Raw genomic sequence first — 18,016 nt, 5'->3', positions numbered from 1 at the left:
TCCTCCTCCATTTTCTGCCATGATGTTGGCACTTTGGGATTGGTTTAGAGTAGAAGTGCACTGTCTAACACAGGTGATGGGTATTGGGAATCAAGAGTAAATATGTTATACGTAGTTTGTAGTACAAAAGGACAACACCGCCTCGGGAGCGGTCAGAGTGCCTGTGGCTGCCTTGCTGAGCAGGTCTAGGCTGGGCAGAAAGAAAATTTTATAGATAAGAATTAATAAACAACCTCAAGACCGAAAAGTGAAGAGTCCAGACTCGTTCTTCAGCCACACAGGCCAAAACAGAGACATCCTGCACATCTTGGGGCTGCAATTATCAACAGCAACCCAAGACCAGACATTGCCCCACAGCAGCCATTTCAGCAGAGGACCTGGGGCAGAGCTCTGTCAAACCAGGAAAGGAGCAGTGGGGCAGTTTCAGTTCCGTGAGTGGCTGTGACCAAGCTGTGCATCACAACCTGAAAATCCCCACTGCACTTCCACAGGAGGAATTACACAGCTCTGCTTCCAGCCTTTGGGCTTCCTGTGACACATTTGGCTATTTTTTTCATTTCTGTGCAATATCCTTGAACAAATCAGGAGGATCAGTCATGGCCTTTAACTGGGAAATTGGTGGGCCAGCATTGCAAGGCTTGTCCCACAGCCCTGTGGGTTCCCTCAGCAGGCATTGCCACAGCTTTCCTCAATGCCAGAGGGGACAGCCAGAACCATGGTCTGATGAAATCTGTCCTGCTTCTGCCATGCTGGAAATCATTCCCCTCTAAAGACACCACTCCAAAAAATCTACATTGTCCTGCGTGGCTGGTTTTGGAGATTATGATTTGTGCAGAGCTGGGAGCAGACCTGCAATGACCAGCTCAGGCCCTGGTTTATGAGATCCATAAATGAGATCCTGAAGGAGTTTTGTGAGCCTTTCTTTTCAAAGGGGGTCTGTATTCTTGCACCCTTTGCAACACTCACTTCCTGTCCACTCAAAGCAGATGTTGAAATCTACAGTAATTCTCAGTACACTCATTAAAAACGAGTCTGTGGTTCTTTTTTGCTTCCTCTTCCAATAATTTTCTTGTCTCCCTCCTCTTCCAGGATAAACCTCCCACACCACTGGTGTGAGGGGGTTCCCTGAGCTCAGTCTGTGCCACCACTGTCCCCAGGGCCCAGCACAGCCTCACCTGCCCCTCTCTGCCACCAGGGAAGGGAGGGGAAATGGAAAGAGGGGTGGCTGTGCAAGCCCCAGGGTCTCAGGTCTCACTTTAATTAGAGGCAGAGATCACAGAAGATAATGAGAAGGTACAGGAGAGCTCAGCTTAAAGCAGGGCTTTGATGAGAACTCACATCTGCCAGAGGCACTGTGCCCAGAGGGCTGGTGGGTCAGAGCTGGGGGTGGGAATGGGATTTTCCTCTGCTTTGCACACCCCAGCTCTGGGAATGACTCCCTTGCTCATCCACCAATCCAGGGATGCTCCCATGGGTGGGATGCAGTTCATGGAGACACAAAATCTCAGCACAGGGCTGGTTAAACGGGGCCTACAAATGGAGCAGCTGCCAGGGACCATCCATTGTCAGTGACCAACACAAACCCAACGGTGCTGTAAGAGCAGGAGTTGGGCTTTCATCCAGCCTTGTCATCCTGGCAGTTCTCCAGGCTGCCTGTGCTGTTTGACCAGCTGAGTGAGCTGTTCCATTAATTTTCCCTGAGGAAAGTCCACTGGGAAGCTGCTGATATGGAGAGGAAGAGACAAGGGCTGTGTTGTCTGCCCAGCCACCGAGCTGGAACGCTGCCCACAATTTCCAGAAAACCCAAATGTTAGCTCAGGAAAAGAGAGGCTGCTTGTGGCTGGCTTTTCCTAGTGAGAAAATTTTCCTTTGCATTGCATTTAGCTGGAAGAATGACATCCTCCAGCATCCCACAGAAAATGGCTTTCCTGGAAGAGGGCAGAGCCTGCAGTCAAACCCTTCCTGGTGCTTTCAGGGGAAATGTGTCCTCAGCATTCCTGGACAATTTCAGCACCGTGTGAGAATCTGAATGGAATATTGTTTACATTTTGTTATTTAATAAACAAGTTTTTTTCCACTTTTAATAAATAAAAAAAAATTACTACCAAAATAAAAAAAAACTACCAATAAAAATCCACCATATAAATACCCATATCCTCAAAAAAAACCCCAAAATAATAAATCTACCAGTAAAAATCCACCATATAAATACCCATATCCCCAAAAATAAAACCAATAACAACAACAAAACAATAAACAAATAAAACCAAACTACAAAAATAAACACATCAAAAATAAACCTAAATTAACGACACAAAAAGAAATTATTCCTACATCAATAAACTCATAATACCTCAAATCATCAGAATAAAAATGCCACCTATAAATAAACACAAAACCAAAAAATAAATTTAACCATAATCAATATTTCACAAATTATCCACAGCTATAAAACATATACTACCATCAAACAAACCAACCAAATAAAATCCCTATAGCATGGTGGGCTATAGGATGGGCTGGAGAGCCAGGACACAGCACTGTGGAATTACTGATGATGAAATTCGGTCTTGATAACTACAGAATAAAACACTTTTCTGTTGAGGAAGAAGTGGAAAATCAGTTTGAGGGGGTTCAAAGCATAAGGATCACCTCCCATCCTGACTGCCACTCATCCCCTGGATTTTGGGGAGTGGCTTTCATTCAAAGTGCACAGAAATCCCTCAGATTTCACAAAATAAGGTGTTGGGCTCCAGTTTAGTCCTTGTCATGGCCCCCTGCTCTTCACTCCTCCTTTAGCTCCATCCCTCAAGAAAAGCCTTTCTCCTTTACAGTTCTGTCTGGAACTTGTTAGGTTTCTTCAGCTGACACTCCTCCTCAATTTCAACAAAAAAAATATTGCTCCTCTCTTCACCCAGATAGCATCTCAGTCTCCACATGAACCATCAAAAGCCAGTGAAACACCCTGGGAAAATAATAAAAAAACCCAAACAAACAATAAAATTAATTAAAATTTTTCATTAATTCTTTTCAACTCCAGCAAGATTTTAAGAAGCCACACTTTTAAACATGAAAAGAAGTTACTGAAATAACTGCAATTTCACTTTTTAAAACAGCGTATTTTAATTTTTTTTAATATATTTTGATCAACAAAACCACTTTTTACTTAAAACTGCCTCGCTACAAAAGCAAGGATTGGCTTTCACTCCTTTTTGATCCTTAATGAGACAGAAATGCTTTGGGGGTTCGGGTAGTTGCATAAATTTTATGTAATGTGGTTGGCTTGGGGTTGGTTTTTTCTTTCCTAAAGGTCAGTCAATCAAAAAAACACCCCTCATTTATCTGTAATTTGCAATTATGAAGTCAGACCCTCCAATTCCCTGGGAATGCCCCACTGCTGACCCTTGGATGAGCAGTGCTGCTTGGGTCCCTTCCAGGGAAATTGCTCCCCTGGTGGGACTGAGACTCCAACCAGTTTCACTGGGCCAAGGCCTTGGAGCAGCTCCAAGCCTGTGTCTCAAATGGGAAAGCCTGGCACACAAAAAATACAAATTAAAAAAAATAAAAAAATAGAGGAACACACACCCAATTCTGCAATATTGCACATTAAAAAAGCCTGCCTTGCAGCTCCTGCTGATATTTCTGCCCCCACTGTGTGAATTATTAATATTTAGTATCTGTGACTCACTGATATTTACCTTAGGAGGTATTTTTGTAAAGTTTGAGTGTTGTCTCGGTGTGGGAGCTAACGGAGGCTCCTGTTGTTCCTGCCCAGGGAGCCCTCCCTGAACAAACGTTCCTGGTCACTGTTCAAACTGGGCTCTTCTGGGGCCCTGACCCTGCGAGGCTGAGCCCTGAGGCTGCCAGGGATGGCCCTGCTGGGACACAGCTAATTTTAAACCTGGGCAGAGGAAAAACCTGGATTTTACTGGCAAAACTGTCCCAGCCGGACGCTGTGCTCGGATTACGGGAAGAGCACACACTCAATCCCTTTTTTGGGTACTTGGCATTGATTTTATCTGGAGTCATGTGTTGTATAAGAGAAGAGCAGAGACTTCACACAACTCTCTCCTGCGTCAGTGCAGGACACCCAGGGTGTGTTGGAACCCAGGACATTGCTCTGGCTGCCCTGGGTGACCCCAGACCCTGGCAGGGGCTCAGAGACCTTGGCACGGAGTCACAAACACCTGTGCCTTTGATTTTAGCCCATGGGAACAATTCCCAACTGTGTGTGAGGAGTTACAAGCCTCAAGAGTTTGAATGGAATGATAGTGAGTTTATCACAGGGTGAAAAAGTAGAATTTTGGGGTTTTAGAATGGGGGCTCAAGAGGCAAGATGGAAGAATCTGGGTGTGTCCTTTCTGCTTCTACTCCTTCTTCTCCTTCTTGTCTTTCTTCTACTTCTTCTCCTTCTACTTCTTCTCCTTGTCCTCCATCTTCTGCTGGGATGGTGACACTTCTGGATTGGTTTAGAGTAGAGACAGACTGTCTAACATAGGTGATAGGTATTGGAAAATTACTGTAAATAAAGTACACGTAGTTCTTAGTATAAAAAGCCAACACCATCCCAAGGGCAGGGACTGTGCCTCAACCCAACCTGCTGGACAGAGCTCAGCAGGGCAGAGAAAGAATGGAACAGATAAGAGAAAATAAACAACCTTGAAAAGCAAAGCTGAAGAATCTCAACTTCTTCTTTGGTCACGGGGCTGGGAAAAAAGAGACTTTCTGATGCCTCAGGAGCCATTTCAGCAACATAAAACCTGAGAGGGGCAGGGAGGACCCTCCACTCCAAGCCCTCCCGTTGTGCCACACCGTGCCCACAGCCAAGGGGACAGGGCTTGACCACTTTTCCAGTAACTCTCCTTAAAAGTGCATCATTTTCTGGAACTGCATCCAGAGCTGTCCACAACATCAACTGGAGCTGGCTCCTAAAGTCCTTGTCTTGGTCTAGACGTGAATTTTTGGAGCTCATGAAAACTTGGGTGTTTTCATCATTTTATGGCTCTCATTAAAATGGCCGGGGTCCAAACAGTTCCCCATTTAGTGTTTGGATTTGCAGAGACCATTGTTTGCTGATCATGAAGCTGTTCCCAAGGAGAGCATTGTCCAGCTCTGGGCTGCTCAGCTGCCTGCATCTGTTTTGCTGTAAGCTTTTGGGCCAGCTCGACTTCCCTGGTGTCTTTGGAAAGGCACTCCCAGCCTGCTGAGCTGGCCAGCTGCCCCCAGACGCCTGAGATGGTTTCATGACTCTGCAGATGAGAAAATTTCCATGGTCTGCCTCTCCCCACGCAGAGCCTGTCCTCAGATGGTGCTGCACGCCTGGCACAGGGAGGAGATCTCTCTGTGCCTGTGCTGCTCTGCAGCAGCCAGTGCCCAGTTCTGGCTCTGTGACACCTCCAGGGGATGCCCTAAATCACCCCTTCCTTGCCAGCATTTCTAAAGGTTGTCCCCATTATTTTATCTCAGACACAACCGCCACAGGTCCATCTGTACCTCAGAATTCATCTCTCTGCCAAAAGACCTTAAAAAAAAAAAAAACAAACAAACAAAAAAAACCCTGAACAACAAAGACTTAAAAGAACAATGACTATTTTTTACCATGACTGCCATGACACTGCACACCTTTATCTAGACTTCTTCTGCCATCTCTATGTGTATCACCCATGTGAAAACGACAGTCCCTGCTTGTGCTCCATCCTGGTCCAAACAGAGGACAGCCTGTCCCACATGATGGAATTTTTCCTTTAACTTGGAAAATTATAGGAAAATGAAAATGTTTCCTTTAACTTGGAAAATTATAGGAAAAAAACACCTGGGAGGACCTCCAAGATATTTTCCAGTCCATCCTCCACTCAAAGCAGGATCTCATTTTAGGAGCTGCCATCCAGAATAGTCTTAAAAACCTGGACTGGTGGCCTGAAAAGAGCACACAGGTTCTGATCCAGCCAGAACCCTTACCAATGGTCTTGGTGGTTCCTACTACATTTTAAGGCCATCCCTTCCCAGTGGAGTTTCTTTGGGCATGAAGAACCCTCTCTACTGTACCTTTACACACCTCAGGCATCTTCTTCCTCACCTTTTCCATCCTCAGAGATCTCTCCTGCCTTCTCAGGAGCTGCTTTGGCTCTCAGGTCTCTCTTTCTCTCCTCCTGGACTTCCCACAGCAGGATGAATATTTTCCAGGCAGCAGCAGGACAAACCAGACAATGTCATATTGCACCAGAGACCTGAACAGAGGAAGAAAAGTTGAAAGGTTTCTCACCTGCCTTGCTGATCCTTTCACACCTGATATGATTTTTATCTCCTTGGCCATAATGTGATGGTTTTGACTCTTCATCTCATTTGGGCTGAGTTGTTCTTTACTGGTTGGTCTCCATCTTTTATTATTCCTTGTACTCTTCCCTTCCAAGCGCCATCTGATTTTTCAGCCTGTTTCTTCCAGCACAGGTGCTGATGCAGTTTTGGAGCTCCCTGCATTGATATAAACAATATTTTCATTACAAACACATCAAGTAAGATGGGATGAACACCCCTACCTCCTACAGTCAATCTCTATTGGGTTTTGCTCTCTTTTTTTCAAACTTACAAAGCCTGCTCTCCTGGTGGAGAGGGAAATTAGGCTGCTTTTGAGATTTGTTTCTGACAAACTTATCCTCTGGCCCCTGGGTTTAGTTCATAGTTGGTATTTTCTCAGCTTCCACATGTGCAAAAGACAGATGTGCAGAAACAAGCCTTGAGGCAGCTACTGAATAAAAACTTCAGATATCAGTCAAGCCCCCCTCAGGACAGTTGTATGTGTTGGCAGGTCCCCCCTTGGGCTCATGGTCACCCACAGCCCCTCAACCACAGGACCCCAAACCTGACAGAATCAGCCCTTGGAGGACACCCCAAAGCTCTGGGTTTCTTTTGCTCCCTCCTTCTTTCTGCTCTCATGTTCCACCTGCACCTCCTGACTTCTCCCCCTCTATAAATATCCCTGTACTCCTTTTGACACTGACTCTCCCTGCCATGTGCTGGGCTGTGCAGTGGCTGAGGGACGCTGGGGACAGCCCTCCCCGGGGTGAGGAGCAGAGCAGCAGCATAAAGCAGACCTTGTGTGTTGACTTAACTCCCTAACCCAATTTTAACCGCCGTCAACAAGATAGAAGGGTGGTTTCTGTTTACACTGAGGCTTCTTTACACTGCTCTCCCCACACCCTAAAGTGGCATAAATGCCTCCTAAGTGCCTTAAAGTAGGTCCTTGGTGTAAATGAGAGCCAACCCCATCGTTTGCAAAGTGGCTTTGAAAACACTGGGGGCGCACCCTATAAATGACTGTGGGTTTTTGGAAGGACACCCACCCCAAGGCATGCCCGTGCTATACATAGGCTCTGATGAGCTCAGCACGGGCTGAGGAGCAGCCAGCAGCAGGCAAAGCAATCAGCAACGAGATATTTGTGCCTGAAGCAGCAAGCAGAGAGAGCCTGGCTGCTTGTTGATCTCCAGGGATTCCTAGCAATGTGGGAATATCAGATCTGCCACCCTCGCCCAGCTCCACGTGGGTTTCTCTTTCCTTTCCGCTCTACTTTCCTTCACCCTGCCTATCTTTATGCCTTCTCTGCTAGAGCAGAATCTGGATCTCATCCCAGCTGGGGAAAAAAAATTAATTAATATTTCTCCTGGCTGTGTGCTCCCTCTGAGCCTTGCCTTACCTGGTTTTCATACCTGTTGTACAGGAAGCAGCTCTGTTTGCTCTCACTTGTGATAACACCAATTTCTGCTGGACAAGCAGAGGGTAAAGCCCAGGGCTCAAGCAGGAGGAGACAAAACCAGAGACAGTGTCAAAGCATGGCAAGCTGGCCCAAAGGATGGGTTAGGTTCAGCCCTAAATTTTGTGTATTTTGCTGTTTTGCTCTCTAGGCCAACCAGGACCTAAATTTTACCACAGAACTCCCAGAGTCATAGAATGGATTTGGTTGGAAGGAACCTTAAATACCATCAGGTTCCAAATCAGAGAGTGGGGCATTTTGTAGCACCAACAAATAAGATATCAAACAACTGTTGCCATTAATGGGATGCTCTAGGCAGCCTCACAATAACCAACAGCCTGAATTCCCCTCTCTGCTTACCTTGAATTCCTGAATTCCCCTCTCTGCTTACCTTAAAGCTCTGCTTGGGAAAATTTTCCCAAATGTTTTCAGCAAAGGAGATATTTTTGCAGCAGTAAGAATGGGGGAAGGAAAGCACAAAGTAAATTCAAACAGGCAGTTTGGAATTGCAGAGCACGCAGGAGCCATGAAACTTGCCTTTGACAGAAATCACTGGCAGGGCAATAATGAGGTTATCTCATCAGTCCTAGGCTGGGATTTACAGGGAAATATTGTTCAACCAGAACTGCATCAGCCCAGCCATGGCATAAAGCAAACATGTCTGAATTTAACATTAATCCTCTTGTATAGGTAATGAAAAACACAAATTTCATGGCCTGGTCAATCAGGACCCCATCCCATGGCCCAGCCCATATTTTTGGTCAAAACCCATCTGGTGTTCATTGTCTGGAGGATGAGTTATGAACCTCCCTGTGTTGCTCCTTTAACCAAATGGGATTGGATTACCAGGAAAATCTTGGTTTGATTTGTGGTGCTGTCAGCAAGGATGAGCCTGGAGAAAATTTCAAAGGGAATTGCAAAATCTGAATACTTTTCCTTTCAAAAAATGAATTCACACCAGCCTGCTCAGGTGGGGAGGAGTTCACCTCTCTTGTATTTTGCAGCACTAAATCATTAAACACTATTTCCAACCCATCAATCTAGCTCAGCCCTAATGTTGCAGGGATTCAAAGACAGGCAGTGATTTTCCCTTACTCTCAGTATGTTTCACTAAGGATACCTCTTATTTCTGGTGGGGTAAAAACTGAGTTTTAATGGGTACTGGGCAGTTTATTTGTTTGTGGAACAGGCTTTGCACATCCCAATCTCATTTGGAGTCTCCAGAGGACACTCCATTCCCCAGGATTAATCCCAAATAGCTCTTCTAAACACCAACTCAACTCTGGCTGAGCATTAAAGACAAGGGAAGCATTCATTCTGGGAAGGTTTTATTTCACAAATAATTCAGAAGTCAAAAGAAAATGGAAGGGTAGGGAGGAAAAGATATTTTACAATTCTGTATTTAGACCAAAAAAAAATCTAGTTTATAAACAACCACGGCCCCTTGGAAAACATGCAAAGGCACACAAAAATTTACAAGTAACTTTTATACATAGGAAGTAAAATACACCATTTTTCATAGAAAAAAAAAAAAAAAAAAGGAAAGCAACTCTGTGAACTGGCCCTAAATATTTAGACTGCACAAGTGACAAACTGGAGCCTCCTCAACCAGCTGTTGGCTGGAAGTCGTAAAATAAGGAATGAGTGGAGCCAAGGCCCCACCAGCACAGGCTCTGGATTTCACCCTGGTTGTGTTTCCTGGAGATTGGGCTGAGCCAGGTGTTCTGCAATGGCCAAGCCATTGCTTCCAACCTCCAAATTATTGGAGAAGAACAACCAGGCAGCGCCAGCTTTGGCTGCACCTGGATGCTTCAGGTGCTGAGGAGGAGAGGGCCTGGTGAGATACAGACGTGATGCATCTTTAAGCTGCACTGAAATATAGCAGGCTGAGAAATGTCTTGGTATCAGAAATAAAATCTGTCAATATTTGGCTAAAAAAACTGGTACTGTCCCACCTATTCATGAATAGCTAGCACACATGATTGCGAGTCATTGATAGGTCATGACTGCCTTGGAGGACCTGATCACCCCTAATTCTGGGGGAGGTATGTTTAAATTAATAGCACCCAGGACCTCGAAAAATATTTGTGTAGTAAAGTCACAATTTCTCTTTTGTACAACAAATACAAAAATAAACAGATACAGACTTAAATTAACATCGGCTTCTAAAAATCCAAACCAGTTGGCTGAAGATAAAAATACGCAATTGTAACTTGAATTAAGCATTTTAGGATATTTCTGTTGGAATAATAACCCTTCCCCTGTCCCCTTTCTGTCACCTAGGTACATCCCCAGCTGTTTGGATTTTTATGTGCTCTCAGTAATCCCCTGGGTTTTACTCCAAGAGCCCTCACAGTCCTTTCCATCACCTTCCATCCGTAATTTTCATGGATCCCACACTAGAGTCGAGGTGTTTTATGTGCTCCTGCAGTCCCCATGAACCTGACTGCACCTCTCACTCTCCCCAGTTCCATCCCCAGCCCATTTGGCCCGGGATTCTGGGATTTGGTCCCAGATTCTTGCTGCAGTGTTGGATGGGCTGGAACCAGACCATGCTCACCCCAGCGCTTCACAGCGGGCAGAAACCGGGGAGCTTCTCCTCACTGCCAACATCTCAAATGCTCCCAACCAGCAGCTTTTCTAGGATATGTTCCAGCTGGTTTTAACATCAATTTATTTAGTAAGAAAAGGAAATGGTTCAGTTTTCCTATCTAAAGTCAATACTGTACACCTTGGACGACAATACTACATAAACAAAGATGACATGAAGGCTCACTACTCTCTATCCACCCCAAAAGTGGCTTTTCTGTGCAGCATTTTTGGAGACAGTGAAATGCAGCTCCAATTTCAGGTTTTACAAAAGGTTTCTTTCCAAATTCAGATTTTATGGAGAAATAAATCCCAGTGGTGGGACAAACTGAGTGATAAATGTCACTTAAATGCCATTTCCTTGCTGATTTCATGGTGTTTACAGAATTAAAGAAGAATTTAATCGTATAAATGCTTATGTCTGTCTAGATTAAACCAAACATGTTCTGGGCCTAAGAGCAGCTGTGAAACATCTGCCAAACAGAGGGAAATATTTTCCCATTTGTTATCCAATATTACAATTCAGTTATTGAACGGAAGGACTGCGCATTTACAAGAACTGAAGAACCACTGTTGGCTTTGTCTGCTCATGACTGATGAAGTTACTGCACGTGTGTGTATCAAAAACCCACCAGATTTGTGTTTAGACCAATCATAAAAATTCATTTCCAATATGCAGCAGAGAATGTCCTTCTGCCTTAAAAAAAGCAGCTCATGCTGAGCCCTTCTCTTGGCTTTGAAATGAATTTGAGTGCATGTCAAGACAAAAATATCAAAATATGGGATAACACCAAAATATGGGATTACAACACCTTATTAGTTTTGCAAAACCCACCATCCTGGATATCAAATACTCACAGGTACAGCATTGTGTTGGCTTCACAATTGGAAATTCCTGGAAAAATTAATCTACCCCAATTTATGCTGCACCTTTAAAGTCTCAGAACTGCACACACCACAAGGAGCTTCACAAAGGGAAAGTGAACCTGTTTCCTACAGATGCAACCATTCCTAGCAGAAATAAGATTAATTTTATCACTACTCAACTACTATAAAACAACCAGCACTGCTGTATAAACCAATACACTGCATTTAACTGAAGTTATGGCATGAAGTATAGGATGAGATGTGCCAGCACAGGAGCCCCAATTCTCTGACTGCTCAGAGGTTGCCAAAATACCTGGGAGTGTTTGACCAGCAAACACCAAACCTGCTCTTTGGATGATCTGGTGGCCTCATTTTCTGCAGTGAGGATCTCTGCCACCGTTTTACACCCTGCTCCGGGCCCATAAAACCTCAATTTTGGCTGCCAAGAACATCCCCAAACCCCATCACTTGAGGTATCCAGCAGCCTCACACAGATGCTGCACGTCACCTCAGTGGGAAAACACCACTTTTTATGCTTTTTTGCACAGAAACTATCCAACATGCACAAAATCACTCTGCCAAAGCCCATCCTCTCCCCAGACAATGCAATTTTTCAATGAGTTTCTCATTTCAAAGTGTCCAGAGCACCTGGACAGCCGTTCACTCCCGAGTCTGCTCATCCTCACGCCCATCCCAGGAGAAGCTTCACACCCTAAAAACACCATCCAGGGCCAGGCTGAGATCCCTGAATCTGCTGCACATGGAGCCACCACCATCCTGTGTAGCAACACCTCTGGTAAAACGAAACCTTGAACAGTTTATGGTCGCTGAATGCCCCTAGAGAAACAAAAAACATGAGACAAAAAAGATACAACGCTGCACGGGTGCGATGAGATGCCAACAGCTGAGTCAGAACCTGGGGTCTTTTTTTGGGGTTTTTTCTTTTTTTTTTTCCCCCTTTTCTTTTGGAGTTCCCTGAAGGAGATGGGCAAGGAGGGTACGGGCAGAGCTGATGCCGTTCAGAGGAGCTTTTGGCGTCTCTGGAGATCAACAGAGAGCTCTCCCAAAGGAACCTGCACCTTCCCTGGGGGTCTTTTACTGCTTCACAGCAAAGATTCGGAAGGCATTCCCATCTGAAGGGTTCTTCAAGCTGGAGACAAAGAAAAAAAGAAAAGAAAACCAACATGGAATGAATCAAGTGAACACGACACAGACCCAAACAGGCAGCTCTGAATTTCTCCTATCTCTTTCCTACCAGGAGCAGGAGAAAGACAAAGGATGAAAAAGAAGTGGCACAAATCCATGGTTGCGACTTTTTTTTATGTTTTTAATCTAAATCTGTAGTGCTAATGCCAAAAAAAGGAGCTGGAAGACAACAGGCTCTCTTACAGCCCTAGCTTTTATCCAAGGAACACTGTGCTCCCTTGTGCAGAGATTCAGGCGTAAAGAGGAATATGTTTTCCTAACAAAACCGTTGTCAAATAGGCTGGCAGGTTCCCAGGGCCTGTCTGGCTTGGCTCCTAGTGCTGGGAGTGGGAATGGCCCATCAGCTCATGTTAAATGACAATAAATACAGATATTCCTTTTCAACCTGCAGAGGTGTCCCCAGCTGCTCTGACTCTGAGCTGCTTGGGGTGGATGTGTGCATGGGGAAAGGGGGTGTTTCTATTCCCAGGTCCTACAGCACTGAAAAAACCCAGGAAAAATACAAAATTTCATATTCCCACAAGATAAACATTGCAACAAGTGTAAGGACGCAGTAAATCCCAAAGGAAGACTTTTCCCATACCTGTTTGGGTGTGTATCTTTACCCAAGGTTATTTCCAGTGTCCTAAAGGGTGAGGGTTCACCTTAATCTTGGAAAAGCTGTTTCACTGTCTGGTGGATCTCACAGCATGAGGCTGCTCCTTATTGCTGAGTGTAAATAACACTTTCCAAATGTTCATCCCCACTGTGAGAAGGTCTCTGGTTTCCCTCACCCTTCAGATCAGCACTGGCTGCTCACATTGCACATCCCTGAGAGTGAAGGGATTTATTCTTAGCTAGGGCACAGTTTGCCATCCCAGTAAAAAGTTGTCTTTGAGTATGAAAGATAAGTGAAAGCGAGACTGAGATAAAAATAATTCAAAGGAATAGGAGGCTTTTCACCTAAATCCAATTTATCAATTTGGAAAATGCTGACCCTGGTAATCTATATTAAAACCCCCATATTTAAGAGCTACAGCTTTCATGACTTAGTCTGCTTTTATTTCTTGAGATGCTCCAAAGCATTCTGGAATATCCACTGTTAGAATAAAAGCAGAAAACTTGATAGAATTTCTTATGCTCTTTATAAAAGAACTGCACAGAGCAGACAGAGTTAGCAGTGACCAAAACCTCCCTAACTGTGGGAAATTCTGTACTTGGGAAGATAGCCCTGAGAAATCAGTGCCATCACACCAATATCTGAAAAAACACATAACAGATTGAAAGAGAAGGCTCAAATTAGGAAGGACTGGATGAGCTGTGACTGGATTGTTGTGGTCATGAGGAGCTGCAGGATTTTGGGAGCACAGATTTGCAATTGGTCACTGAAACCAGCATGGCTGACCCTAGAGAAACTACAATAAATACCTACAAGAGTGGCAAATTCATCCTCAAAAAGTGTTTGATCATGTCTCAAGAGGTTAATTTAGTTCTTTCAAAGAGAATAGAGGACATAAATCAACAAATAGAAATGAATGTCACACCCAGAATTGAATGGAAATCCAAATTACGAAATCCAAATTACAAATCCAAATCGCGACCTGGGCTGAGAACTGAAAATACCTGTGCTTACCTCCTGATGTGCCAAACACACAGCAAAACGTATTAACATGGACTTGTGCTGTGACAAAATCTAACAAGGTTTGCTTAACAACATTTCACAGCAGCCTGAGCACAGCTCCTGGCTGGGGGAGGAAGGAGCAGGACAACACGCTCCATTTGCTTGGCTGTCACAACTCACAGTGACACTGGGAAGTCACTTCTTCCCAAGTCCGTCGAGCTGGTATCTGCTGACTTTCCCAGGCAGCTGAAAACACTGGAAAAGAAGAGGGAAGTGCAAAGGAGGGAGATCCCACCTGTCTGACTGGACGCCGTTCCTTAAGGAGCCCACGTAGGTTTTCTTCTTCTCTACAGGCATCACGTCCACAAAGCCTCCTCTTTCATCTGAAATGACCCCTGCGTGCACTGCAGTTTTGCAGATACTGGAGCTCTGAAAAATATTTAATTGTTTTGACTTATGCACTGTCTATATTTTATTTATGAAGACTTATCAATTCCATCAACACCAAGAGAAACAGGGAGTAGACAAAGGAACAGTTATGAAACAGCTTTGTCCCTCTTTTGGACAAACTAGGGACTAGATCTTGCAGGTATGTCATAATCCCTGGGTGAAATAAGATCCACCATCACCACAGAGGAGAAACAGATTTTCCATTGTTCTGAGGTGGAGCTGCACCTGTGAGATCATCAAAGAATCATGGAATGGTTTGGGTTGGAAAGGACCTTAAAGCTCACACACCTTCCACTGTCCCAGGCTGCTCCGAGCTGGCCTTGGACATTTCCACAGCTTCCCTGGAAAACCTGTGCCAGGGCCTGCCCACCCTCACAGGGAACAATTCCTTCCCAACATCCAGTCTAAAGCCACACTTCTTCACCTTATCCAGGGCCAAGAGTGAACTGAGGACAACTTTCCAGCCAGTGCCTCTTGGGACTGCCCCAGAGAAACCCCTGAGGTGAAACTCTGTGCTAATGACAGCAAAGGTTATTCACAGTTTCTTGGAAAGTAAATGCTTCTCCTGAATGAAGGTAAATGATCACTAATTATCTGGGGCAGCTCACATCCTTCTTTCTAGGAATGACAGAAGGGCTGCCCCCTTTGTCGGGTGTAGTTTTTGGATGGGCATTACCCCATAAAACACCAAATGTGGAGGGAGATTACACTTCTGGAAAGACCAAAGCTTCTCTGTTGCACATCCCAGATGTGCAGTCAGAAGAGCTGGAGGAACACAAACCAGCAACAACTGATGACTAAGCCCCCAAAACATCCAGAAAAAGGGAGCAAAAGCACAGAAGGCTGAGGGATAGTGTAAACTTGGCCATCAGCTCTCTGCAGGGTTTACATACAGCAAGCTGGAAGAACAGAAAGGAAAAACCAACTCTGCACAGCAGAACTGCAGCAGGTGAAAATCCCAAGCCCAGAAGTGCCCTGATTGCTAAAAATCCAAGTACCACAAAAGCAGTGCCAAGTGCAACTGTTCCCGTTGCGTAAGTGGGATGCAGCCCATGCTGCCTCCCTGCCACAGCCATATATGGCAGCTCTTGTCCCCTATATATATATTTATCACTTTGGATGGCCTATCTCTTGGCAGCTCTCAGAGTTTTGAGTGCTAGTTTGGTATTTTGCTTCTATATATGGTCAATGGAGCAAGAGAATGCTGTGTTTGGAAGTTATGCAGTGAATTTGCCCTAATATGCGGTGGGAAATCTATAAATCTAAAACTGGCTCATAAAATTAAACTGTCCTGGATCAATTTGCAGCACTCTCCACTGGGAGACATCCTGAACAATGTTCTTTTCAAAGCATTCCTGTTATTTTTTTTTTCCAGGACTTGCTGTTCCGCCGCTCACTCAAAGCTCTGACCAACAGATTTACCCCAAACCTCCTCTTATCACTCTGTTGGATTACAGCCCTCTCATGTCCCAGGCCACGCTGTGCTTTGATTAATTAATTGCAGAGCTTTTGGAAGATGAGATATTACAAGAATAAGGCCTTCCCTTCCAGGTCCAGGAGTACAGCAGCATGGGCAATAAAACAGTTTTCCATGGTGAAGCCCCTTGGGATGCTCTGGAGACCAATTCCTGATGAAATGAGCCCCAGGGCACACACCATAAAATGACAACACACTTTATAGTGGGTCATTAACAATAATCTCTGACTATGAGCTTAATCACCCAGAATTTCCTCACTAGTGTGACTGGTTAAATCACTACGTTCATATCTCCTGAGAGCTGACTCCCAACTCAGTTTGCTCTGGTGACAAACTCCTGCCTCTGTGCAGGCCATCCATCCATCCATCCATCCATCCATCCATCCATCCATCCATCCATCCATCCATGCATCCCTCCATCAATCATCCATCTATCCCTCCATCCATCATCCATCCATCCATCCATCCACCCATCCGTCCATCCACCCCTCCATCTATCCATCCCTCCATCCATCCACACCTCCTCCTCCATCCAATCACTGCACAACTGTAGATAAAGCCTTATCTCAAAAGTTGGGCAGCTGTTCTCTTTCCTGGCCCCACAGGGCTCCTGGGCAGGGATGGGGATGGGTTTCCCCTGCAGGATTATGTCACACCAGGAGCCAGGCAGAGTGACAAATGACAGAGTCTCGTGGAAGTCAAAAGCTCTTTTACAACCTCCATAAAGATCCCTGGCTGTTCCCACAGCTCCGGGTTGGACAGGGCTTGGAGCACCCTGGTCTACGGAAAATGTCCCTGCCCATGGCAGGGGGTGGAACTGGATGAACTTTGAGGTCCCTTCCAACCCAAACCATTCCATGGCTCTAGGATCACCCCAGAGCCAGGCCTGTCCACTTTTACCATTGCATGTTTCTTGCATTTTGTTCATTTACCCCAAAATTCAAGTCTCCTCTAGGTCCCTATTCCACAGCCTTACTCATTTCCTCACAAACAATTCCCTGAACTGCTTTTTAAAGCAAAATGCAGAGTGGAAGTGGGGATAAATGTTTCATTGTGTTTTAGATAGCTTATTTAAGAAGACTGATTTGGAGCCCAGGTGCCTCCAGGGCCATGAAGGTGCCACACCAGACGTGAAGTTGGCTCCCCAAAGCCCTCCCAGATGACCAGCACTTGTCTCATCCATCTCATTGCCTGCTTTAATGACTCCTCAGCAGTGGGTTTGGGTTAATTCCCAGCACCCTGCACAGGCCTTTCTCCCTGGGAAAAGCCTTTCCCCAAATTCTCCTTGCTTGGTGTGGTTATTTCTCTTCTCCACTTCTCATTCTGAACATTCCCAGAATCCCCACCTCTCCCTTTGCAGCACCATTCAGAGTCACCTCAAACTCTTTGTCTCACCTGCTTTGCCACCAACCTCAATTCTTTCCTGCCACCTCCACATCACCCTGCTAGCGCAGCAGTCCGAAAAACAGGTTAACCAAACCCTCGAGGAAGTGGCCAAATACTTTTGTATTACTCTTGCTTTTTGTTTTTCTCCCAAGCCACCATGCATGCCCCCATTTCTGAAACAATACCCAGGAGGGAGAGTAGGAAATGGGTTCATTAAAGGACACTAATCCCTTTGCGTCAGTGCAGTGCCAGCCTGGGATGCTGCTCCTCACCTAATTCCTTTGTAATCACAGGCCCTGTTCAGGGCTGATCTGAGGGAGGTTTGTCCTCTGTAAAAAAGAGAAAACTATTTCCCATTTCCTGCAGGTGGGAGCATGCAGGAGGCAGGTACTGCAGGGAGGCAGCTGCTCCGTGGATTTGCCTGTAAGCTAGTCCAGGATAACCTGTTTGTGCAGCTCTTCCTTCAAAAAAATTGGTCTTGAGCAAAATTAAAAATAGTGTGGGGTTTGTTTTTTTTTTTTTTTTTGAAATTGCTTTCTAAATTGCTTCTCCAAATTACTGTATGATTCCTGCAGCATGGATTTTCTCAGCAGTCTGCAAAGCTCCAGGGTGACCTGAAGATAGGGGTCCACAACCTGCTGGCTGCTTTCCCCAGGTTTTCTAAACCAGGATCCTACAGGCTACAGGGGCAGC

At 45.2% G+C, this 18,016-nt stretch overlaps 1 protein-coding gene across 2 annotated transcripts in view; it reads right to left on the bottom strand.

The window, feature by feature from the left end:
- Nucleotides 1–9,059: 9,059 nt before the first annotated feature.
- The window catches only part of CRISPLD2 (cysteine rich secretory protein LCCL domain containing 2), a 30,245-nt gene continuing 21,288 nt past the window's right edge, over nt 9,060–18,016 (bottom strand). For both annotated transcript variants that reach the window (XM_005424764.2, XM_031060164.1), the window contains exons 14-15: nt 14,306–14,439; nt 9,060–12,354 (exon numbers count right to left, since the gene is read on the bottom strand). In XM_005424764.2, the coding sequence (XP_005424821.1) occupies nt 12,300–12,354; nt 14,306–14,439 (189 nt within the window). In that variant the 3' untranslated portion in view covers nt 9,060–12,299. The remainder of the gene's footprint in view (nt 12,355–14,305; nt 14,440–18,016) is intronic.

Source organism: Geospiza fortis, unplaced genomic scaffold (genome assembly GCF_000277835.1).
Source record: "Geospiza fortis unplaced genomic scaffold, GeoFor_1.0 scaffold102, whole genome shotgun sequence".
Classification (NCBI taxonomy): domain Eukaryota; kingdom Metazoa; phylum Chordata; class Aves; order Passeriformes; family Thraupidae; genus Geospiza; species Geospiza fortis.
Note: the sequence above shows the minus strand (reverse complement) of the source record. Positions and strands in the feature narration are given on the sequence as shown.